The sequence below is a fragment of the Panthera onca genome, chromosome A1 (genome assembly GCF_046562875.1).
Source record: "Panthera onca isolate mPanOnc1 chromosome A1, mPanOnc1 haplotype 2, whole genome shotgun sequence".
Lineage (NCBI taxonomy): Eukaryota > Metazoa > Chordata > Mammalia > Carnivora > Felidae > Panthera > Panthera onca.
This window is the reverse complement of record NC_138339.1, coordinates 146,128,812-146,155,108: the sequence shown is the minus strand read 5'-3', so window position 1 is coordinate 146,155,108 and position 26,297 is coordinate 146,128,812. Positions and strand designations below refer to the sequence as shown.

General features: G+C 40.0%; 1 protein-coding gene across 3 annotated transcripts in view; it reads left to right on the top strand.

Moving 5' to 3' along the window:
• Positions 1–26,297, top strand: part of KCNN2 (potassium calcium-activated channel subfamily N member 2) — a 464,601-nt gene that overhangs the window by 351,526 nt on the left and 86,778 nt on the right. For all 3 annotated transcript variants that reach the window (XM_078451764.2, XM_078451773.1, XM_078451779.1), the window contains one exon: positions 1,638–2,056. In XM_078451764.2, coding sequence (XP_078307890.1) covers positions 1,638–2,056 — 419 coding nt within the window. The remainder of the gene's footprint in view (positions 1–1,637; positions 2,057–26,297) is intronic.

The window sequence follows — 26,297 nt, the reverse complement described above, 5'->3', positions numbered from 1 at the left end:
CAGACGAGCCCTGCCCGCCTCCATTGCGAGTCAATTACCTGAGAATGCACTGTTCTCATTTTGGGTGGCATTCCTCTCATGCTTTCTGCTTAAGTCGGCTACTTACCAAAAGGCAAAGAATATGTCATCTCTTAGTGGGGGAGCTCCACTGGCATTCTGGCAGACGGGTCTTTCTTGCGCGTGGGACTCCCAGAATTACAGCATGTGTGGCACCCCTGGCTTCCTGGCTCTAAATGCCAGGAGCCCCCACAAGTCGCTGTGCAGTCAGAAATGTCCCCGCACATTTCCAGATGATGCCTCTGATTTACAGACTCCTAGAGCCTGGTGGAGTCATTTACCGAGAAGCAAGGGAAGATGCAGGAAACATTCTTTTCTGTCTCTTCCACTGTCTGCCTGAATGTGTGTCTATCTACTTACATATCTATCTCTCTCCTTTTTCTTTGTTATTTTTTTTTCATTGTGTCATGAGGAATGACAGAAGTTGTTTTTTAATTTTTTTTCTTTGAGTTTATTTATTTTGAGAGATAGTACGAGCAGAGGAGGAGGAGGAGAGAGAGAGGGAGAGAGAGAATCCCAAGCAAGCTCTGTACCATTGGTGCAGAGCCAGATGCAGGGCTTAGTCCCATAAACCACAAGATCATGACCTGTGCTAAAATCAAGGGTCTGATGCCTAACCTATTGAGCCACCCAAGCTCCCCAGAAATGACAGACATTTTTTTAAAAGAACTTTTATTAAAGAAAGATTGGAAGGGCGCCTGGGTGGTTCAGTCAGTTAAGTGTCCGACTTCAGCTCAGGTCATGATCTCATGATTCGTAAGTTCGAGTCCACATCGGGCTCTGTGCTGACAGTGTGGAGCCTGGAGCCTGCTTCGGATTCTGTGTCTCCCTCTATCTGCTTCTTCCCCACTCACACTGTCTCTTTCTCTCAAAAATAAATAAACATTAAAAAAAAAAGAATCCTTACAATATTAAAAAAAAAGAAGAAGAAGGAAAGATTGGGAACAAATTAATAATCCAAGCAAAAGCTAAGGGAGAACAGAAGAAAAGAGAAGGTAGATCAGTAGGTGGAGAAGCCAGAAGGAATGTTTCTGCCACACTTGTCTGTGGTCCCTTGTGGTTTTCTCCCCAAAGCCAATTAAGATTTCCTATAAGGACGCTCATGTACAGTTGCGTTATAGGCCATAAGTGACCGCAGAGGCACCGTAAATAGATTTCACTGAGAACGTGGTTAGAATTGAGGAAGGGATTAGATCCAGACCCTTGATGAGGAGAACAGACTGTTCCTAAGGCAAGTCCATTCCAGCTTCATCAAGGATGGGGTGGGGTGCCTTGCTGATAGGCACAACCCTTTCTTTTAAAATGATGTGACTTACACGATCATCCAGGAGCACTGACCCCGGAATAACTTCAGCTCCAGTGTAGCAAGTTTCTCATTTTAATTTTTGCAAAACAAATTTCTCCTTTTGCGCCAATACCATTTTCTAAAAATAGCGTACCTGGCTAGCATTTAAAAGTTAGAATCTTTACCTTGCCATGATTGCTAAAAAGTCACCTGTTATGTATTTTTAAAATCTGCACTAACACGTTGTAGACCGTTCATGCCATACTGAAGCTGATTTTCTACTTTATTTTTTCAGTTGTTCATGGTGGACAATGGAGCAGATGACTGGAGAATAGCCATGACTTATGAGCGTATTTTCTTCATCTGCTTGGAAATACTGGTGTGTGCTATTCATCCCATACCTGGGAATTATACGTTCACATGGACGGCCCGGCTTGCCTTCTCCTATGCCCCATCCACAACCACCGCTGATGTGGACATTATTTTATCTATACCAATGTTCTTAAGACTCTATCTGATTGCCAGAGTCATGCTTTTACATAGCAAACTTTTCACTGATGCCTCCTCTAGAAGCATTGGAGCACTTAATAAGATAAACTTCAATACACGTTTTGTTATGAAGACTTTAATGACTATATGTCCAGGAACTGTACTCTTGGTTTTTAGTATCTCCTTATGGATAATTGCCGCATGGACTGTCCGAGCTTGTGAAAGGTAAGTTTGTTTCTTTTCCTGAGAACGTAATTTGCCATATGGTGTCCTTGGAAGTGGGAGAAGGAACATGTTTTATTTAGACCAGAGGCACACATAGAGACTCACTCTTGAAAACTTTGGATTCTCCACTGGGCTTCTTTTAAATGAGCCTGACAAAACGTTGCTTAACAGTTTTGCTTACAGTAATGCCTTGATGATTATGTATTTTTCTTTCTGATTTGATCAGTTTTCAGTAGAGGGCTGTCTTTATAACCTGTGGCAAAATTTGGAAACCTACAAATCTTATAGGAGATTTCTGCCTGAAATGTGTGTTCAATGGTAATACCGAATCATGTTGGTGCCATATTGGTTATAGCATAGATTATTCTTGAGACAGAAATCCAGTGGAAACATTGGATTCAAGCTGTCTAAACTTCAAGGAATATCTCAGTGTGGTTTGTCAGTTGTAGTCCTTATTTATAATGGTGTTCATGGGATTGTTGATAAGGAGCTTATAGATATAATATTTGGTTTTTATTGAACTCAACAGTTAGTGAGACGGGGAAGTATTTGTTTTACTATATGAGGTGCTCTGGTGGTTTAAAGCTAGACACACATTCTCAGAATTCAGGAGTTTCCCAGTGAGGCTGACTGAATTCATTAGTAAATAGTGTCAGTGATATTAACCTTGTCATATAACAAACAAACAAAAATAGATTTGTTACATAAATAGAAGGAACTCTATCATAATGACGGGAGAGATCTCATGTGATCTTGGTTGGGAAAATCCAACTTGAAATTAGCAATAGACAGGAGCAATTTCATGGTTTATAGAACTGTTACATATTTGGATGTTCTTTGTAGTAACCAGATTTTTTTTTAATTTAGCTTTTGAAAGTCTAAGTTGTATTATATATATTATATTATATATTATAATATTATACATTACATATATTATTATAGATAGATAGATAGATAAAGAAGAAAAATATCTGTGTGAGAATTGTTGCCAAAATAGCAAATCTATAATGCCCCTTCCCCATTTCGATTTTACAGAAGCAATCACTTAAAGTTTATTGAGCCAGGTTTTTGGTAACTGCTTTTCATATTTCTAAATGATATTGCTTATTTTGCTACCACTAGATTTTTTTATCTAGATTTTTATGAAAGTTGGGGTTTGAGGGGTTTTTTCACACATGCACACCCCTTTCATGACTCTACCCCCAAAAGGGTAATTCCCATCTTCCCTATACATGCTGTAAATGCCAATGATCTACATTCCACACTAACATTATTGAGTATATGATCTGCATTTGTAGTTGAACAGTATAGTATGTTGTTAGCATTTTGATTCTTATTTTCCAGAAATCACCTCCGTTATATAAATGCTCTTCTGCTAGATTCGTGTATATTGAGCAATCTATCAATTTCAGCTTGAAAAACAATTCTTGCTTCTAACTTCCTTGTCCATCATGTTAGGGATGTCCTTTGGCTTCTTTATATGCGGCATATGCTTTATATGCTGTATATGTAAGTCACAAAATAAACTTTTTCTTAAAGTTTATTTTACTTATTTTAAGAGAAAGAGAGCATGAGAGGGGCAGAAAGAGGTGGGGGAGGGAGAGAGGGGGGGAGGGAGGGAGGGAGAGAGAGAGAGAGAGAGTATCCCAAGTAGGCTCCATGCTCGAACTCACGTACTATGAGATCATGACCTGAGCCGAAGTCAAGAGTCAGACGTTTAACCAACTGAGCCACCCAGGCGCCCCTACTCTTTTTCTGGAACCTCATTTCTCCCTTTGTCTTTACTTATTCCTTCATTTTGGTGGAATTCTTCCTCCAGTAGCTTTTAAGAAAATGTGGGGGAGAGGGAGATTTTTTCCAGAGCCTACATGTGTATATATGGCCTATCTTGTCTAGTGCTTCTTTGATAACTGGGCTGGGTATGAAACTCTAGATTGGAAATCACTTTCCCTCAGAATATTGAAGTCTTTATTTTCTTGTAGCATCCAGGATCCAACAGTCTGATACTATTCTCACTTTTTCATGCCCCCCCCCCCCCTTTTTTTTCTGGAAGCTTTTAGGATCATTGTTCTACAATTGCATCAGAGTATATCTTGGAGTGAATCTATTTTGGGCTAGAGTACTGAGAATTTAATTCCTGTTCACTCTTGGAATTAGTGTCCTTCAGTTCCTGTAAATTTTCTTGAGTTATTTCATGATTTTTGTTCCTGTGTTTTGTTTTGTGGATAACCTCATTTTTATCTTCCAAACTTTCTATTGGAAATTAATTTCTTTTTAATATATATTGATTTCCAGTGTCTCATTTTTGATCCCTAACTGCCCATTAAAAAAAAATTAGCATCATTCTTTTATTGTTAGAGACATTGTTTTATTTGTCCAGAGATGTTAATGATAGCTTTTGAAATTTTTTCTCTTTGTATATGCATTGTTTCCCCAAAGATTCACTTTTGTGTTGATTTTGGCTTCTGTTTTTTTTTTAATGTTTATTTATTTTTGAGTGAGAGACAGAGCATGAGTGGGGAAAGGGCAGAGAGAGAGGGAGACACAGAATCTGAAGCAGGCTCCAGTCTCTGAGCTGTTAGCACAGAGCCCAATGTGGGGCTTGAACTCATGAGCTGTGAGATCATGACCTGAGCTGAAGCCGACTCTTAGCCGACTGAGCCACCCAGGCACCCGTTGGCTTCTTTTTAGGAGGTTTCCTTAAGTAGTTAGGTAGCCTCAGCTGTTGCTTGTACTTGCCAGTGAGGCAATCCGGATCTGAGTGATGGAAGTGTTTGTGTAAATCCAGAACTCTTGACTGTGGGCTTCACTGCATGGACGTTTGGGTGGGGGTGGGGTGGGGCACAGAACACCATTTTCAGTATCTTTATGTATTTTCTCTTTCCTGAGCAATCTGACAGGCTCATGGGAAGTTAGTTCTCCTATCCTACCATGAAGGTGCCAACCTAGGTGATAGCATCGTGGGAACTGAAAGACAGGGCAGAGAAGAGGGCTCACCTGTTCATCTGTGAACCTTCTCCCTATGGTGCTTGATGCTCTGCAGTCAGCCCACAGATCTTGTGCTTCACCTCTCCTGACAGTAAACCTCCCAGCTTCCGCCAGGGTGGCGAAAAGGAACTACCAGTTGCACAGACTGGAGAAGGGAATGTAGGTGTCTACCCGTGTTTACACAGAATTTGAACCTGTCCTTGCATTTAAAACTCCGTCCTGATCTCCACTTGCAGAGGTACTGGTGCCAAGGATTCCTGAGTATTTGGGGTGGGGGTGAGTGGTTGATTCTCAGAGCCAATATGGCTGCTGCTTCATGTTTCACCACTCCTGGTCTAGCGTTCTCCTTCCTCAAGTCAGGCAGTCAGTTCTCATGTGGCAGTTGGCTTTTCAGCTCCCTTAATATTGTCTTGTCACTCCTTGCTGTCCTTCTGAGTTTAAGCTTTTTTGTTTGTTTGTTTCTCTTGAAATTATCTACAGTCGTTTTAATGGGATCCAGGGAAAGAGCCTAGGCCAGCACGTTTGTTGACTCCATCTGCTTTTACGAGAAATTCTGTAGTGACTAGGCTTTAACATCAAGTATCTGAATCTGTTTTAGAACTTGTCTTCCTAAGGATGGCATTTGAAGGATTGAAGTTATTTATTTATTTATTCATTTATTTTTAATGTTTATTTTTCAAAGAGACAGAGAGAGAGTGCAAGTGGGGGAGGGGCAGAGAGAGAGGGACAGAATCCAAATCGGACTCCAGGCTCTGAGCTGTCAATATGGAGCCTGACGCCGGGCTTGAACTCACAAGTGGTGAGATCGTGACCTGAGCCAAAGTCAGACACTTAACCGACTGAGCCACCCAGGTGCCCCTAAAGTTTTCTTTTTAAAGAAAAGTAGACTCTTTTATGGTAATGCTTTGTTAGCTCAGAATCAAGGTATTTAGAGGCTTGTGATATTTTCTGGAGCAGATGTGCCTGTAAAGTTTGAAGAATAAGTATGGAAAACATTGGCTGATAAACCCATTTAGTTTATGAAGATTGCCCTTAGTTAGAAATGACACATAACAGCATAATAATGTGGGTAAAAGAATAATTTAAAGCTTTTTTAAAGTTTTATTTATTTGGAGAGAGAGAGAGAAGGTGGGAGGGGCAGAGAGAGAGAGAGAGAGAGAGAGAAACACCAAGCAAGCTCCACGCTGTCAGCGCAGATCCCAATGTGGGGCTCGAACTGACAAATTGTGAGATCATGACCTGAGCTGAAACTTAACTGACTGAGCCACCCAGGCACCCCCTTTTTTTTAAAGCTTTTTTTTTTTTTTCATAGTTTAACAGGATATACATCTGTACGAGTGGTTCAGTGCATCTACTCTGCAAAGGGCCAGTGAAATAAAATAGCCTCAAAATTGTGCATGTGCCATACATGTTCTTTTCAAAAGTGGTCCATCTTAACTGTTGTTAGCTGTTCCTTTACTAAATTCAGAAGGCCTGATGCGAACTGAGTCACATCTTCTTCGCAGTCCACAGTGTGCATGGTTTTTAACATGCTGAGGTCACTCGGTGACAGACGAGTCCTATGGTCATATCACTAGAAAGTGAAAGTTGCCCATTTCCTATCAAGAATGAGAGTCTGTTGGGACACCTGGTTGGTGCAGTCGGTTAAGCATCTGACTTCGGCTCAGGTCATGATCTTACGACTCGTGAGTTCGAGCCCCGCATTGGCCTCTGTGCTGAGAGCTCAGAGCCTGGAGCCTGATTCGGATTCTGTGTCTCCCTCTCTCTCTGGCCCTCCCCACTCAAGCTCTGTCTCTCTCTGTCTCTCAAAAATAAATAAACATTAAAAAAAAAATGAGAGCCTGTGGCCTGCAGTTACATAAAGGACACAAAAGTAGTATGTCAGGGAAGGGAGAGAGACCAGACTCGACCTGGGATGCTGGGATATCATTCCAGTTGTTCCATGGAGGGGTGGTGCGGCCTCAGACCAACCAGCTCACTTCTTCCTGTCTTCATTTCTTTTCTGTAAACAAAATGGATTGGTAAGCTTTCCTCTTCCTTTAAAAAATTTTTTTTAAAGATTTATTTATTTTTGAGAAAGAGAGAGAGAGAAAGAGAGACAGAGTATGAGTGGGGGAGGGACAGAGAGAGAGGGAGACAGAGAATCCAAAGCAGGCTCCAGGCTCCAAGCTGTCGGCACAGAGCCCGATGTGGGGCTCAAACTCACAAACTGTGAGATCATGACCTGAGCCCACGTCGGATGCTTCACCACACATGCTTCACTGACCAAGCCACCCAGGAGTCCCAATAAGCTTTCCTCTTCCCAAGATAACATTTCCTAATTGTGTGAATATGCAAAGGAGAAGAAAATCATTAACCAGCTTTGTGATGGTAGATTTTCCCCACTTTTTTTTTCATTTGATTTCCCATTCTGCTGCACAAAAATCTCCAGATTGTGACTGGTAAGATTACAGAGGAAAAAAAATAAATTTGCCTTATTTTTTTACAAAGTTGATTTTGAAACAATGTCACCCACATCTTACACTTCTTAAATTTTTCCTTCCTCCCTCCCTCCCTCCTTCCCTCCCTCCTTTTGTGAAGTTTGCAATACCTCATACAACACACAGCTCTCCAGTATCCTTGGTTTGAAATTTGGATTTGAATGAACTCCACCAGGCCTGAGTATTCTCTCCATATTAAAGAAGGATTCACACCAAATAGAAATTCTCTTCTTAGTTAATTTGAACCAGTCCAGGAATATTAAAAAAAATTTTTTTTAATTTTTTTTAAATTTATTTTTGAGACCGAGAGAGACAGCTCATGAGCAGGGGAGGGGCAGAGAGAGAGGGAGACACAGAAGCCAAAGCAGGCTCCAGCCTCTGAGCTGTCAGCACAGAGCCTGACGCAGGGCTTGAACTCATGGACTGTGAGATCATGACCTAAGCTGAAGTCAGGCGCTCAACCGACTGAGCCACCCAGGCACCCCAAGAATATTTTTTTAAAAGGAGAGAGCTTTTGAGATAGATAGAGAGGGAGGGAGGGAGGGAGGGAGGGAGGGAGGGAGGGAGAGAGAGAGAGAGAGAGAGAGAGAAATGGCTCTCTAGAGAAGTTTGCTTTGCAGATCTATCTCTCTCCTGCCACTGAGCACAGCACATCTAGAGATTTCTGGAAAATGTTCTGTACTAATGAGGGCATCCTGTAGGAGGCATCTCTTCCTGGTGGTATTACTTATCCTGGCAGATCATGTTCCTCTGATTTACCTGTAAGGAATAAAAACTCCTTTTTTCTTTGACTTATCTCCCACCCTCCCTCCCTCTCACTCTTCTTCTCCCTACCCCCCTCTTTTCAGAAAGGTAGGAAGAAACCGAGTGGCAACCATTTGGCATCATTTCTGTAGTCCACATTTGTTAGGAGGAGGCTTCCCTAGACCCGTATCTTTTCTCCCTCTCGTTTTTGCTTTGCCCTTATGTTGGGGCAGATATCAAACCTGGAAAGAACATTTTTCTTCTAATGACCAACCACGAAGTCACCACTTGAGCTAAAACCAACCCCAGAACACTTTCTGCTAAAACAACCTGGAAAGTGTGGCCTCGTGCTGTTAAGTGATTTCTTGTTCGTGCAGACTTAGGCTAAGGCATTTAATCAAATATATCAAGAGAACCTTCAGGAACATTTATGTCTTACAGGAAGTCTAAACCCCATCGCTTGGGGCCCCCGAAACTGGGAATTATCCCGTCATGTACTTTTTAAGGGTTCACTGTTTTTATGAAGAGCATAGGTGAGTGTTCAATCCAAAGTGTGCTTTACTGGACACTGTTTTTGAGGAGTGAGACCAGATACTGTGGTCCAGGGCTATATTACACAAAGGAAAGTGTCTTGCTGTGTTTCTTGTTTGTTTTGTTTTTAATTTTTTTGTTTATTATTTATTTTTGAGAGAGAGAGAGAGAGAGTAGGGGAGGGGCAGAGAGAGAGGGAGATGCAGAATCTAAAGCAGGCTCCAGGCTCTGAGCTGTCAGCACAGAGCCTGACACGGGGCTTGAACTCACAAAGCGGTAAAATCAGGTAAGATGACCTGAGCTGTAGTCAGACACCTAACTGACTGAGCCACCCAGGCGCCCCTGTTTTGTGTTTTCTTTTTTTCCTGCAAGAGTTCTCAGAGTGCATAAGATGTACACGTGCACCAGGACAGTCCAGGGGGAAAAGGGGGCATTTGCTTGGCCACATCTTCTGGGAGCCCGAGTTGACATGTCAATAACTGAAGTGTCAGAGAATGAAAGGGGTTTTTACTTTCCGCACAATATTCTTGTCCTTTTTTTTTTTTTTTTTTTACAGGTTTTATAAATGTGGGGGAGGGGGTTGAGTTTGGGACAGAGAGAAAGGAAGGGTAAAGAATGTGGAGCTAAGAACTCTGGTGGCAGTGTTACCAGGCAGAGAAGCAGACACGAACAATCTGTAATAATGTAGAGATGGTAGGTGCTGTTTGTCACTGGAAACGATTTGTTCGGTTAAGAAGGACACCAGTGACCCAATAAATACACTGTTTCTATTGATCTGATTGCTCTGTCTCCAGGAGTGTTCAAGAATGCATTAACTAGTATGCATTACTTAAGAGGGAAAGTTTTCTAAAAATGACTTGAGAATGGTTTGCTCTTTTTCAAAGTGGGAAAATTGGACGGGCAAACAAGGGAACTTGTTTTGTATAGCTTCTTGTGAGCTAAAGTGCACTTTAGATGGATTAAGACATTCCTTTCACCACTAAAAACTGTTAAGTGAAAACAGGTTGGGCATTTAATTTTCAAATGATCAAAGACAGCCTGAGGAGCGGAGTTTCAGTTGTGTTGAGAATCGATTATTCAGGATCTTAAAAGCTTGTTTTATTTCTTTTATTAATCAAGTTAGACTTGTCTCTTTAAAAAAAAAAAAAAGCTGTCACTAATAGTCTGCTACATTGCATTTTTTCTAATTGCCTGGAAGATGATTTCTGAAATGCAGCTGAAACCTCTTTTTATTATGACAGTATATTGGGGAATATTACAGACAAGTTGTGTCCCATGGTAAAACTTGATCCAACATAAAACTTCATATAAAATAGCTACTTTGAACACAAGGATTGGTTATGTCTTCTGATATCAGCATCAATGAAGGAGTCGATAAGAAAAGTCCCTTTGCGCCTGGGTGGCTCAGTCGGTTAAGTGGCCGACTTCGGCCCAGGTCATGATCTCGCGGTCCATGAGTTCGAGCCCCGCGTCGGGCTCTGTGCTGACAGCTCGGAGCCTGGAGCCTGTTTCAGATTCTGTGTCTCCCTCTCTCTGACCCTCCCCTGTTCATGCTTTGTCTCTCTCTGTCTCAAAAATAAATAAATGTTAAAAAAAAATTAAAAAATAAAAAAAAAAGAAAAGTCCCTTTGCATGATGAGAATATCTTATTTTGTAACTACACAGGTTTCCAGACTTTTAGCAGCAATTCATAGAGGATCTATGATCTGGGGTTCCCCTTTCATTGAATGTTTGCCTGAATTCCATGTCATTTTTGTACATAGGGAGGTAAAACGGATACAGCCTTATTCCTGCATGGTAGCTGTTTACATCTAGGAAATTAATCAGCCTTGTGGTGGTTAGTTTTTTGTGACCAGGTGTGAATCTGTTATTCTAAGATCATACATTGCCAACTTCCTCCCTCTAGAGCATGCTTTTTAAATAAAACAGCTTCAGGTTTCAATAGATGATGAACTATTCAGAATGCTTAAATGGTCTGGATTCTAATTTTCAAGTTTCTCATTTCAAAAGAGTTTTTAGTTTGCTTTGTTTTTTATATGCTATAAGCCAGATTTTCAAGAAGGAAGAGATTGATGGCATCTGAGAGTCTCATTTGTTCTATTTATTATTACTATTTTTAATTATTTACCTAGGATCCAATGCAAGAGAATGTGACATGAGGAGCTACATCTTTGAACACTTGCTCGCTTGCTCGATGGGCCATCCGTGATTTTATTTCATATTCTTTAGGAGATTCTCAGAAAGGTCTACTCTTTTCTAAGCCCTGACCATCAGCGATGGCTCATTTCCTGTTGATTTCCTTAACTTTGAAGCATGTTACTTGTGATCAGGTTTCTTCAGTAGTTGTCAAAGTGATCATAAAAGATCCATTGCAGTGCTGCGGAAGCATCCAACGGGCATCTTGATTGATCACAGTGTATTAGATAATTAGATTATTTCTTACCACTTAAAGCTTCGGCCGCTGCTAAGTAAACTCTAAGCATTTCATCAATGGATTTGTAATTTGTGGTTGATGGTAATGTAATACTTTGTAAACTTAGCCTTCCAGAGTCTGATTCATACATACGGATATAGCCTTTTCAGACTCATAAATGAGTCACAACTTTAAAACGGGCCTTTTCAAGTTATAAAAGTCAGCGGTTTGAAAGCATTCATCATCCATCTGTGACTTGCAAAGCATCAGTGCTCGGTATAATGTTTGCCAAATAAATTGGTCATTAAAGTCTTATGGAAAGAAAAGCCAATACTTTGTCAAGTTCAATTTTTTTCATTCCTCCATAGATAGGGTTTTTGTTTTTTGGGTTTCTTTTGTTTTGTTTTGTTTTTTGTCACCTTTTTGTCTGTGTTTGTTTTTGTTTTCGACCTGCCTTCTGAGAGAACAATGAGAAATTAATATTTATTGACAAGATGCTTGGAGATCCTGGTTTGAACAGTATGGTTTGAAAATACCAGCAGTGGTTATATTCAAGCAAGAAAAACAAAAGAAACAAGCAAAAAACAAGAAGCCAAAAACAGCTCAGGAATCCAAACTCACTGATCTTATAATGATTTTATTATAGTCCCTCCCCCCACCATCCTGACATTCATGCTGATGTACACATTTAATGGTCTATGGGTCCTGAGTGTCATCTGACTTTGGAAAATCCATACAGTGTATTAGGGTGTATGTATGCAGTCCTGTGCAGCTTTCTCATGCCCTTGAACTTCAGAACCACTGTGCCAGATAAAAAGAAAGACCATAAAGTCTAAATGTAGATGCCCTAACATTCAAGCTATTTTGTCTTTAAGAAAATTAATATATTTCTTAGATATTACAGTGAGGCTCTATTGGAGAAAACTCAACTTTTCCCCAGTTGCCTGAAGGAATATGTATGTTATTTTTTCTTTTAATATCCTCTCGGGTGCCCAGGTGGCTCATTCGGTTAAACATCCAACTCTTGATTTCGGCTCAGGTCATAATCTCACAGTCGTGAGATCGAGACCTGCGTTGGGCTCAGAGCCTGCCTTTGATTCTCTTTCTCCCTCCCTCTCTGCTCCTTCCCTACTCATGCTCTCTCTCTTTCTCTCTTTAAATAATGAATAAATTTATAATTTTTATTTTTAATGTTATCTTATTACAAAATAGCTTTAAAATAGCAAAAGAAATTGGAGAAAAGAAAAGCACCTTTGCATGTAATAAAATATACAAATTTTGCGAATTTCCAGAGCTTGGACAAATCTGCCTTCTATCCTAACAAACTTTCATAGCCTTAGTACATATTAAAGGACTTGCTTAATGTTATGGTTATTCATTTAAGGAATGAGATGAGTTTTAGAAGTGTATCCCAGAGTTGGTCTTGGGGGTGTAGAGCCCCCAAGAAGACTGCTTGGCTGGACACCCCAGGAAGTCCCGGATGTGCTGTTTCTCTGGTGCTTACCGGCTGGGTAGAGCAGTATGCAATCTTAGCAGTGGTTCCTGAGGTCCCACGAAGGGGAATGCCAGTTCTCGAACTCTCCCACTATGCCACATCCAGCCCTGTCCTGTCCCTGATTCAAAAGCCCATGGATTCATAAATAGTCTGATCACTGCCAAATTCCTAGGGATATTGGAAAAGGCCCAATCTTCAGAAGCCTTAATGTGGCCTGGTGGTGAAGTCAAAGCCGTTTTGAGAACATGGCCATCGTTTAGTACATGCTTGGTGAATACATGAAGGAATAAAACAAAACAAAACAAAACAAAACACCCTCATGCTGAGTTTCACCATAATTTTTGGCTAACGTGTAAGAAGAAAAGAGGATTTGGGTCATTCTTCCGGTTTTTGTTTGTTTTACAACGTTATTGAGGTATAGCTTCTCTACCTATTTTAACTGTATATTTCAGTCATCTTTTAGTAAATGTTGAGAGCTATGCAATCATCACCTCTGTTGAGTTTTATAAGTTTCCTCACCCCGGGGGCACCTGGGTGGCTCAGTCAGTTAAACTCCCTGCTTCAGCTCAGTTCATGATCTCACACTCTGTGAGTTTGAGCCCCACATCAGGCTCTGTGCTGACAGCTCAGAGCCTGGAGCCTGCTTCAGATTCTGTTCTCCCTCTTTCTGCCCCTCCCCTGCTGGCACTCTATCCCTCTCCCAGAATAAGAAATAAAGACATAAAAAAAATTTAAAACTGAAAAGTTGCCTCACCCCCCAAAAGATCCATTGTTCCCATTTGCTTGAAGTGTCTGCTCTGTTCAGACCCAGACCATCACCAGAATATTGTCTCCATAGATTGGCTTTGCTGAGCCTCTCACCAAGACAGAGTCAGATAATGCATAGTTTTTTCTTTTGCCTCACTTAAAGGTTTTTTGATGTTCCTTCCTGCTGTAGCATGTATTACAGTTTGTTCCTTTTTATTGACCTATAGTGTTCTGGTGGTAAGGACATGTCACACTGCATTCACCCACTCACCAGTTGGTACACATTAGAAGGCTTCCTGTTTGGGGGCTGTTGCAAATAGAATCGCTGTCAACTCTTTGCCCAGAGATCTCTGCGCAAAATGGGTTTTGTTTTTCTTGGTCCCAAGAAAAACAAGATGCACTAGGCACTAGATGCAAGATGCACTAGATGCACTCCTAGGCATCTAGGAGTGGCCTGTACCATCTTACCTTCCCACCAAAAATCAACCATCTGTGAGGGGTTAATGGGGGAGGGGCAGAGAGAGAGGGAGACACAGAATCCAAAGCAGGCTCCAGGCTCTGAGCTGTCAGCACAGAGCCCGACGCGGGGCTCAAACTCTTGAACCACGAGATCGTGACCTGAGGCGAAGACTGACACTCAACCAACTGAGCCACCCAGGCGCCCCTATTTATATAATCTTATAACCATTCTAGCAAGTGCAAAGTAGTGTCTTACTGTGGTAATTGGCAGTTCTCCACTGACCAATGATGACGAACACCTTTCGTATAATCATCAGACATGTATGTATCTTCTTGGGGAAATGTCTTTTTAAATTGTTTGCCCATTTTCACATTGGATCGTTTATCTTACTATGGTATAAGAGTTTTTGCTATATTCCAGGGCGCCTAGGTGACTCAGTCAGTTAAGCGTTTGATTCTTGATTTCGGCTCATGTCATATTCTCGTGGTTTGTGAGATCGAGCCCCACGTCAGCACAGAGCCTGCTTGGGATTCTCTCTATCCCTCTCTCTGCCCCTCCCCTACTCATGCTCTTTTTCTCTCTCTCAAAAATAAATTAAAAAAAAAACAGTAAAAGATCTTTAAAGATTGTTTTCTCTATATTCTGATTACCAGTCCTTTCTCAGATATGTGATTTGCACATATTTTCTTCGGCTTGTTCATTCGTGTGTTTTTTGAACACCATATTTTCTGCAGCGACCGTCTTTTCTTGCTCTAAACCACTCTCACATGGCCTCCCAAAGACTGCAAAAAAAGCCAGCTATGTGTACCCAGGGGGCTGTGATGAACTCTTTGAAGAGACTTGACTCCCTTGTTAAGTTTTTCTGCTTTGTATGCTGCTTCTTGCTGCTTTTTGCTACCCTGAAGTCTTGCGTTTCTAGTAACCACTATTTTCTAGTAACAGAAAGCCAGGAAGGAGCAAGGGAGATTGTTTATTTAACCCAAGTTAAAAAAATATCTTTCCTGTTGTTGCATTGCTTTGATGATTGTAATAACTAGGAAAGGGGAAGTCTAGAGAGTGTCCGTCCCTTTAATATTTAGGGGAAGATGTTCCTGACTTGCATCTATTGGGGATATTTAAAATTCCTTTTTTTTGTCCCAGTTAAGGCAATAATTTGCTTTAAACGATCTATAGGTATCTTTGGGACTAAGGGTAAACGGTTGTAACAGGCGGGACCCTGTTTTAGGGATGTAGCTAAAGATTGTTAGAAACCAAACCCCCCTCCCCTAGTTTGTGTGACCTCACTGGACTTTATGACAGTCCAGTGTCATGGCTTTGGAAGAGTGATGCTCTAGCCATGGGCTGCCTGGCCAGATCCCATTGCTTGATTATCCTTCATAGTATGCTTGGTACCACAGTGACAGGGTATCGTAGTACGACTCACAGGAAAGTGCACCTGGTATCTGACATTCAGTATTCCACAGTGGCTCAGAGGCAAGGGATTTTTGAGTAGCCACTCCTAATATCTATTGCTTGTCATAGATTTAATATTCTAAAAGCTTTCTGTGTTACATAAGGAAGACTGTTTTAGTTTACTGAATTGCATTGAATAGTCTAACAGAAGAAGATGCCATTTTAAAATAAATTCTTTGCAGGGGCACCTGGGTGGCTCAGTTGGTTGAGCATCTGAGTCTTGATCTCGGCTCAGGTTCGTGAGTTCAAGCCTTCATTGGGCTCTGCACTGACGGCAACCCCCTGCTTGGGATTCTGTCTCTCCTTCTCTCCTCTGCCCCTCCCCCATTTGCTCTCTCAAAATAAATAAAAAATACTTACATAAATAAAATTTTGCAGGCGTTGTGATATCTAGTGTGGGGCTTTAGAACTACTTATGCAACGTCCATGTAAGGATCATGGTCTGTAAATGTGAAAGCCACAAAGTGAGGCAAAAAGTATTCAGATCGGGCTGCCTGGACTTCCAACTTTGGCTCAGGTCATAATCCCACGGTTCGTGAGTTTATGCTCTGTATCAGGCTCATGCTGTCAGCGAGGAGCCTGCCTTGGATCCTCTGTCCCCCTCTCTCTTCCCCTCTCCTGCTCACACTCTCCCTTTCAAAAACAAACCTTAGAAAAAAAAAAAAAACACCTTATATTAAAGACATATTCAGATCAAGCTGGATTGAAGAAAATATCTTTTGCCAGTGGTCAGAGTGAAAAGTTAAATATAATAACTTTCCTGATTTAAGTAAATGGTTCCCAATATTTCATGTGAGTGGGCATTTTAGTGGTTATAAGCTCTCTGTTTTGAACAAAACCAAACCTGTGTTAGACATCTATGGAGAAGCATCCTGGATCTCCACTTATTATTACTTTGGGGTAATTGTATGCTTTTTTCCCAGAAGTCATTATAAAATATTTTTTTATTATGTTTCTTTATTTTTGAGAGCAGAGAGAGACAGAGCATGAGTGGGGGAGGGGCAGAGAGAGAGGGACACACAGAATTTGAAGCAGGTTCCAGGCCCTGAGCCCCTGGACATGGGGCTGTAACCCACAAACCGTGAGATCATGACCTGAGCCGAAGACTGACACTCAACCAACTGAGCCACCCAGACGCCCCTGCCCCACCCAGAAGGCATTATAAAATGAAGCATCTAATACAGAAAGATCAGCTTTGGTCAGTAATTTTAATCTGGCTTAGTGGTGGCCAGCTCTTAGAATTTCTGGCTCACTGTGTGTCTGAAAAGGAGAGAGTATTCTTAGATTTCCTACTGTTATTTTTCTCATCTGCCTACTGTGCTTTCTAGTGGTTACTAAGGTGTTTTTGTTTTGTATCTTTATATAGGTTCTACGAAGCTCAGGGGTGTCACTTTAAAGTGAGAGGCCACTCTGTCGGGTTTTGCATTCCTGATTAAGGATTCTTCATTTTTTATAATACCAATAGCTTTTGATTCTCTTCTCATCCACCATTCACCCACTGTATCTTCCTAATTCCTGTTCTTTGAGCCCTACCAAGGCCATTGGCACTTAGAGTGATGTGACAGGTGTTTTGTGTAGGGGTGTGATGATGGATATAGTAAGGGGGATGAAGGTACCATCATAGGCAGGTTTGATGTGGTCTTTGAGAAGAACCAGAAAAGACTATTGAAGTCTTTGGTCACTAATATAATATAATATGCTCAAAACCTTCATCTGTTGCTGGTTAGGTAAGGAGATGCGTTCTCTCTCCAGTGTCAAGGTATTCTTTGAGCATCTATGGTATTTTCCACCCTGTGTAAATGAAGGTATAAAAGTCCCACTCGAACCAAACTCTTCAAGGATAAAAACCATATCTAGTAACATCTTGATCCCAAGAGCGCAGAGCCCTTTAGCACCTTGGTCTTGTAAGACCTTATGAGTTTTCTAGTTCTCTAGTTATCTAGATCAAGACCAACAACAACTATCATCACTCCATGAGGACTTGTGAGGGAAATGTTTCTGCACAAATGTGTGCCCATCAGTCAGAACGATAGAGGGCTGATGAGTAACACTCCATGAGTGACTTCACGTAGTAAGTTTAAACCTCCAAGAAACATAGAGAATACTTCTAATAGGAATAAGGTATGTTAAATATAGAAAAAAAACCTTATGTCTTTATTTTATTATCTTCTAGAAACTGGTTCATTTGTAAGCAGTTAGAGTTTTACTATTTAGTAAGTTAACAAAAGTTAATGAGGAGCTCTGTGTTAATTAAGAAAATATTTTTTTTTTTAGAGAGAGAGCATGAGCAGGGGAGAGAGGCAGAGGGAGACAGAGAGAATCTTAAGCTCCATGCTCAGTGTGGAGCCCAACACAGGGCTCTATTCATTCCATGACCCTGGGATAAGGACCGGAGCGGAAATCAAGAGTTGGATGCTCAATTGACTGAGCCACCCGGGTCAGTCTTTGAAGCAGGGGCAAAAATAGCATTTGTTGAGTTTTTTTGTTTTTTTTTAACATTGGTATGTAACATATAAGTTTTAGGTATGCAACATTAAAATTAGACAATTGTATCTACTACAAAGTGATCACCGTGAAAAGTCTAGTTAGCATTCATTACCATACAATTGACCCCCTTCACCCATTTCATACACCCCACATCTCCCTTCCCCTCTGGTAACCGTCAACCTGTTCTCTGTATTTATGAGTTGGTTTTTATATTGTTTTGTCTGTTCATTTTTTTGGGTCCTTTTTAGATTCCACATATTAGTGAAGTTATATGGTATTTGTCTTTCTCCATCTGTTTTATTTTACTTAGCATAGTATCCTTAAGGCCCCTCCATGTTGTTACAAATGTCAATATTTCCTTCTTGTTTATGGCTGTGGACTACTCCATATACCACCTTCTTTATCCTTTCATCTGTTGATGGACACTTCCATCTGTTGATGGACACTTACTTTCCGGATCATGGACACTTTGTAAATAATGCTGCAGTGAATATAGGGGTGCATACATCTTTTCAAATTAGTGCTTTAATATTCTTCAAATAACTACCCTGAAGTGGGATAGCTGCAGCATATGGTAGATCTGTTCTTAACTTTTTGAAGATCCTCCATATTGTTTTCCAGAATGGCTGCACCTGTTGAAATTCCCACAAACAGTGTATGAGGGTTCCCTTTTCTCCATATGCTCTCAATACTTATTTCTTGTCTTTTTGATCCTAGCCATTCTAACAGGTGGGAAGTGACATCTCCTTGTGGTTTTGATTTGCATTCCCCTAATAGTGAGGTTGAACATCTTTTCATATCCCTGTTGGGCATCTCTATGTCTTATTTGGAAAAATGTCTATTCAGATCCTCTGACCACTTTTGTTTTTTAAAGTTTCTTTAATTTGAGAGAGAGAGAGAGAGAGAGAGAGAGAGAGTAGGGGAAGGGCGGAGCAAGAGGGAGAGAGAGAATCCCAAGCAGGCATCACTTTATCAGTGCAGAGCTCAATCTCACAAACCATGAAATCATCACCTGAGCCAAAATCAAGAGTTGGAGGCTTAACCGACTAAGCCAGATGGGTACCCCTGTGCCCACCTTTTTAATCTCTTTTTAAAATTATTGAGTTTTATGAGTTTCTTATACATTTTATATATTAACCTTTTCTTGGATGTATGATTTGCAAGTATCTTCTCTCATTCAGTAGGTTGACTTTTCATTTTGATAATGGTTTCCTTCACTGTACACACACTTTTTTAGTTTGAAGTAGTCCCATTTGTTGATTATCACTTTTGTCTCCTTCGTTTTGGAGTTAGATCCACAAACACATCACAAAGACAGATGTCAAGCGGCTTACTGCCTATGTTTTCTTCTAGGAATTTATTGTTATTGGGTCTTACCTTTAAGTCTTTAACCATTTTGAGTTAATTTTTGTGTATGGTGTAAGGTAGTGGTCCAGTTTCATTCTTTTCCATGTGGCTGTAAGGTTTTCCCAGAACCATTTGTTCAAGAGATTGTCCCTTCTGTATTTTATGTTCTTGGCTCCTTTGTCATAAATTACTTGTTAATACCTCTGGCTTTATTCTTCTTTCTCAAGATTGCTTTGGCTATTTGGGATCTTTTGAGGTTTCATTAAATTTTAGAATTGTTTTAGTTCTGTGAAAAATGTCATTGGATTTTAATATGGATTGCATTGGCTCTGTAGATTGCTTTGGGTAGTATGAACATTTAACAATATTGATTCTTGTAGTTCATGAGCATGGTATAGCTTTCCAATTATTTGTGTCTTCAATTTCTTTCATCAGTGTCTTAGTTTTCAGTGTACAAATCTTTCACCTCTGTGCTTAAATTCATTCCTGGTATTTTATTCTCTTTGATTCAGTTATAAATAGAATTGCTTTCTTAATTTTTACTTTCTGATAGTTCATATATAAACTATAAACATATAAATACATATAAACATATATATATTAGTGTACAGAAATGCCACAGATTTCTGTTTAATGATTTTATGCCCTGCAACTTTACTGAATTCATTTCTTCTAACATTTTTCTGATGGAGACTTCAGGGTTTCTATATATAATATCCTGTCATCTGCACGTAGTGGCAGTTTCACTTCTTCCTTTCCAATGTAGATGCCTTTTATCTCCTTTTCTTGCTTTACTGCTTTGACTACTTGCTCAATTTTTGAAGACTGCAGGCACATTGGTCTTGGGAATTTGAAACCTTCATAATGTGGTAGACGGACAGGCAGAAGGCCTCACAGAAATTGACAGACATGGTATAGCATTGCTTCAAATGCTTTTCAGTGTTCAGCCTGGTAATGTTTTCATTTACTCCATTGGAGCACACAGACTTCTGATGGAGTATCTGTCTTGCTTTATGGGCTTTCAGCATCTGTGTGGTTACAGCTACTGACTGGGATTTGCAAAGGGAAGGCAGAGGGAACCCCATCCTGAGGCAACACTCGGATAGAGCTCCACAGTGCAGAGAAACATGCAGATGATATGAGTGCCCCCAAAAGCATCATTCCATCTTTTCTTTCTCAAAATCTACTGTTCGAAGATCACTGCTGTTGTCCCCCCTGGCACTCAGCTTGGGTCCCACAGTGTGTTTAATGTCATGGGTGCTTCCCGAAAGTCTCATTAACAGTAATGTGCAACTTAACATCACTCCTTAATGCACACAGCAAGTGTGCTAAACTTGAACTAATGCTAAACAGGAACTACTTCCTCTGTCCACCTAAAGTGAATGCAGCAAGATATGAAAGAAAGGCTCTGATCTATTGGATGATCCTGGGCTCTGACCTCACTGACTTTGGGTAACATCATGGTCCAAAGAACTTCTGAGAATTCTGAACATGGCCTTCCGAAAAAGAACAACATGGGTTTCACACCATACAGTCATATCTTCAAGTAACCACAGCACTGTAGAGATCCAAGCAGGCTCTTTGAAAGATAACATAAGAAGTTTTTCATGGCATTTTCTCCAGTTTTACTTTTTATTAAACAATTTATCTGGCTTGGTCTTTGTCTTACTATGTATTTTTTCTTGATCATTTTTTTTGTAGGGACAAATATCGGGAAGCACTGAGGAAACAAAATTATTCTTTCCAGTGTACTAAGCTATTTAAATCAAGGATTCACAAACTATGGATGGCCCATAAGCCAAATTTGACCCACTTCTTGTTTTTGGACATCCCATGTGCTAAGAACAGTTTTTACCTTTTTAAATAATTTCACAGAAGGGTAGAATATGTGACAAGACCATATGCAGTCTGCAAAGCCTAAAATATTTACTATCCAGCCTTTTCTGGAACAAGTTTGTTGACCCCAATCTTAAAAGTGTCATTATTGTCAGATTTGTTTTAAGCAAAATGTGATAGTATAAATTACAAAGAATTCTAATTTTACTTTGAGGTTCAGACAGTAAATGTATATTTGTTGCAGCTTAAATGAGTTTTTTTAATAGCCATTGTGACATATTTAAAGGCTAAATATATAAAGGACTTGGGTGACCAAGAAGGAAACATTGACATTGGCTCAAGTGATAGGTATGAGTGTCATAGGGATGTTACTACCCTAAGCCATACTGAGTAGTTCTAGCTAGAACCCAGTAGAATTCATTTTTTTTTATACATGCTAAACAAGAACTACTTCCTCTGCCCACCTAAAGTGAATGCAGCAAGATATGAAAGAAGGGCTCTGATCTATTGGACGATCCTGGGCTCTGACGTCACTGACTTTGGGCAACATCAGTAGGATCACCAAGTCATTAAGAAATCTAATATAGAGGTTGTGGGGGAGCAGATCTTGGGATGGATTTAAAATGGAAGCTCCCAAAATGTTGTCATCGAACATTGGCAGAATGACTTTCCTTTGACTAGGAAAATAATCTAAAGTCCTCTTGCAGTGTTATTGTCCCCAACATGGAGGCTGAACTGCGGGTAAAGCAATGGCTCCATGCTGCTTATGGTTGGCATTTTCAAGGTGAAACAGCCTTTATATCTGTTACATAATGGAGTATCATCATAAAATACCACGAATGTCTTGGTCCCGTGGTCACTGCTTCCAAATTTGGTACTGTTTCTATCAAGTCAGTTTATGTTGTTAACATGGGAGGAATTGACCAGCGAGACATTAAAATAATTCCCATTTGATTTTCTTATATGAATCTCTGCTCGGCCCTTTCATGAGCTTTGCTTTATATGTCTCTTAAGCATTACTGCCTTTTCCATCGACATAATGCTCATTCTTCACAAGAGCAGAAGCTATAATTTGGCAAAGATACCAGGTATCTGGGACAATATCGTGGTTGTGGTAACATTTTATATTAAGAAAGCATCCCACACAGCATGGTTCATAGGCTATCCAGAACTTCAGTGGCATTTTTGCCTGATAAGAATTTCATATTGTCACATCACCACACACCCCTCCTCCCTTCCTCATTCCATTATCCTTCAGACTGGCTATAGATTCATCTCCTTTCTGCTGAGCCTGTTCTGGCCCCAGAGGACTGTCATTTCATTGCGCTTCTCAAGCTAGGTAAAAATGATGTTCCCCTTTCCTTCCCCACTGTTTTAGATGGACACATTTTTCATATTTAAGACAGGTGGGATGTGACTAAAAATTGCAATGCGCTTCTTTCCCAAAACAAGTTTATTTTTTGAATGCCAAAGATTTCTGTACCTTTCCAGGACAGCCTTAACCACCTTCCCATCTATTTTGCACATGGCCTTGGATGGTCTTGATTTAAGCATATATTACATTTCCTTTTTATAGATTGTCTTTGCTGGAAAGGAAGAAATTCTGACTTATGGTTAAACTAGTGATCTAACATATATAGGTGAAACTGTAAAAAAGAAGACAAAGAAAGCCAACATGTGGGTTAAGCCTTGTTAAGTTACATTAGATTTTAAAAGGATGTGTTTGCAATTTGCCCACTTTCATTCAAATGAAAATGCATTTTTGGGCACCTGGGTGGCTCAGTGTATTGAACTTCCGACTTCAGTTCAGGTCATGCTCTCACGGTCATGAGTTTGAGCCCTGCATGGAGCTCTCTGCTGTCAGCACAGAGCCCACTTTGGATCTTGTCCCCTCTCTCTCTGCCCCTCCCCGCTCAGGCATGCACGCGCACACTCTCTCTTTCAAAAATAAATAAAACATTAAAAAAAGGTTTAAAATGCATTTTTTTTGGTATATTTTGCAAGGAAGCACAGCCTTAGAATCACCCTTATGTTTTCCCAGGCTTTCATTGTCAGTTTTTAGTTACTGACACTGTACTAAACCTCTTGCATTCATCAGTCTTTTCTAAAATGACAGCCAGGCAAGGAGAAAATCTGACTTCATCAGAAAGAGAGCTTGAGCTGCTCTAGCTGGCATCTCCATCTTAAGGAGATGGTTGAGCCTGACTTAGGCTTCCAAAAAACAGAAAAAGGCTGTGTGTGTGTGTGTGTGTGTGTGTGTGTGTGTGTGCGCGCGCGCGCGCACACACAGGTCTCTTCAGGACTAGAAAGGCTGGGTAATCAAAAATGTATATACATTTATGTATTATAAAATTAAATATACATATAGCATATAAAATATGCATAAAGTTATGTTTATATATCATAATAATTATGTATACATTTATATATATTTATATAAATAATTATAGTTGTATAAATTTCTGTTATATATAATACATATTTGTATAAATATAAATTAGTATTTCTATAAATATACTTATATGTATTTAATAAATTAACATTAGATTACATATACTACATTATTACATATATTTTAAATATAAATAATATACATAATATGTAATATATAATTAATATATATTATTATATAATTTATAATATATTATAACTATGTATACATACATTTATGTATACATATGTGTATACATATATATGTGTGTATATGTATATATATATATAAAATTTGATTGCTACTTTGTGAATACCCTTTGAATTAGGGCGAGGTCAGTCATCATGGCCACTTTGGAGATGAGACCAAGCCGGGGAGTCTAACCTGTTTGAACCTTCACTTGACTGCGGGGACAGCCATAAGCTGTTCTCTGTGAGCAGATATGGGCCTGTAGGGCAGACCATCATCAGAGACTCCAAGGTCACTGGCACGAACTGACTGGAATTGCTCAGAAAAGCAAGTTCTAGTAAAGTCAGTTGGGATTTCGCCAGGCAAATGCTTGGAGCTTTTATAACCATTAGCGTCCACAGGTTTTTGAGCCTCAGGACTGGTCATTATGGGTTGGACAGATACTGTCTTAGGAGGTGAAAGTCACCAATCATCAATACTGTGGCAAATGAAGTTAAAACAGAGAAGTCCGCAAGTTTCCAGAACCCAGCACATGAGCTGGCAAAAAAAAAAAAAAAACCCTGGAGTGCCATAAGTTTATTAACCGCCAGTTGAGAGTTCCGTGGAGCAGAGCAATGGGGGACATAACCCTGTTTTCACGTAGCCCTATGTAACCAATTCACAGCCTCACCCCTGCTGAGTAGGCTGGTGGCTTCAGTTTTCTCTGTGTATAACACCAAACATAAAACCTGGAGCAAAGTCAGCAATCAATCTGTAGTTGTTGGATAAGAGAATGAGTGGTGCATTCTGGATGTTTTGGTAATTTTTAAGGTCCGTTCCTCCCATCCTCAGAGCTAATTACATGAGAACACAGTTCCCCACTCACTCATTCCCCGCCCCCCCCCAACAGGCAAAAAAGCGAAATGAAACAAAACAAAACACACAACAACAACCTGAATCATATGAATTTAAATACGGAGACTAATAAAAATCTCCCCTCTCCAGGGATTTAGGAAGTGTGTTGTAAGTTGTTTTTCACTCAGTAACTTACAGTTGTCCTTATTTATATTAAGGTCTATTTCTAAAGATGCTCATGTAGTAAGAGAAAAAAAATGCTACAAATGGCTTCTAGGTCAGGCAACAAGATGAGACACAAAATTTCCACCCATTATCTCATTTATAAATATATATATTATATATAAATAATATATATAAATAATATATATCTGTGTGTGTGTGTGTGTGTGTGTATATATATATATATATATATATATATACATGGGCATTCCTACTTTGTTGTAGGGAGCATAAATATAAAAATGGTATAGTCTTTGCTGTCCAAGAATTTATAATATACAGTTGACACTTGAACAACACAGTTTGAACTGCACAGGTTTACTTATACATGGATTTGTTTCAGTAAATACTACTATAGATGCATTTTCTCTTATTATTTTCCCTTCCTTCCTTCCTTCCTTCCTTCCTTCCTTCCTTCCTTCCTTTCATTCCTTTTAGAGAGACAGAGTGCACAATCAGGGGAGAGAGAGAGAGAGAGAGAGAGAGAATCCCAAGCAAGCACCATACTCAGCACAGAGCCTGATGTGGGGCTCAATCCCACGACCCTGGTATCATGACCTGAGCGGAAACCAAGAGTTGGACGCTCAAGCAACTGAGCCACCCAGGCATGCCTATAGTTTTCTTAATAGTATATTCCTTTCCCTAGCTTTATTGTAAGAATATAGTATAAAATACACATAGAAAATATGTGTCCATCAACTGTTAGCAATAAGGCTTCTGGTCAACAGTGACTCTTAGTAGTTAAATTTGGGGGCAGTCAAAAGTCAGACGTGGAGTTTTGACTCTGGAGGGGGAGAAGGGTCAGCACCCCTAAACCCCGAGTTGCTCGAGTCAGCTATAGTAGGGTATAGTTGTAAACAAACTCTAATACTAGAGAAAATAAGCTGAGGGACAAACACATGGTTGATTAAATCATAATTTCAAGACTTAGTGGAAGGCTTCCTAGGGAAGGAAACATTTGATTTGTTGTTTCAAATAAATAGAATTTCAAAAGGCCCAAAGTGAGGCAGGCTAGTACCATAGGAATGACCCAAATAAGTCTTCCCAAATACAGTAGAACCTTGGTTTTCGAGCATAATTTGTTTTGGAAACCATGCTTGTAATCCAGAGCACTTGCGTATCAAAGCAAATTTCAAGAACCACTGACTCAGTGGTGATCATGTGACGTTCAGCATCACGTACTACCCGTCTTGCAAGACATCACTTGTTTATCAGGTTAAAATTTATTACAAATGTTTGCTCTATTTGCAGAATATTTGCAGAACAAGTTACTTGCAATCCAAGGTTTTACTGTACTTCCTTCATGAAGTTTACATCACCTATAATATTAAAAAAAATTTTTTTAATGTTTATTTATTTTGAGACAGAGAGAGACAGAGTGTGAGTGGGGGAGGGGCAGAGAGAGAGGGAGACACAGAATCTGAAGCAGGTTCCAGGCTCTGAACTGTCAGCACAGAGCCTGATGCAGGGCTGGAACCCACCAGCCATGAGATCATGACCTGAGCCGAAGTCAGATGCTTAACTGACTGAGCCACCCAGGTGCCTCATCACATGTATTATTTTTTATTAGAATTTTCATTAAATT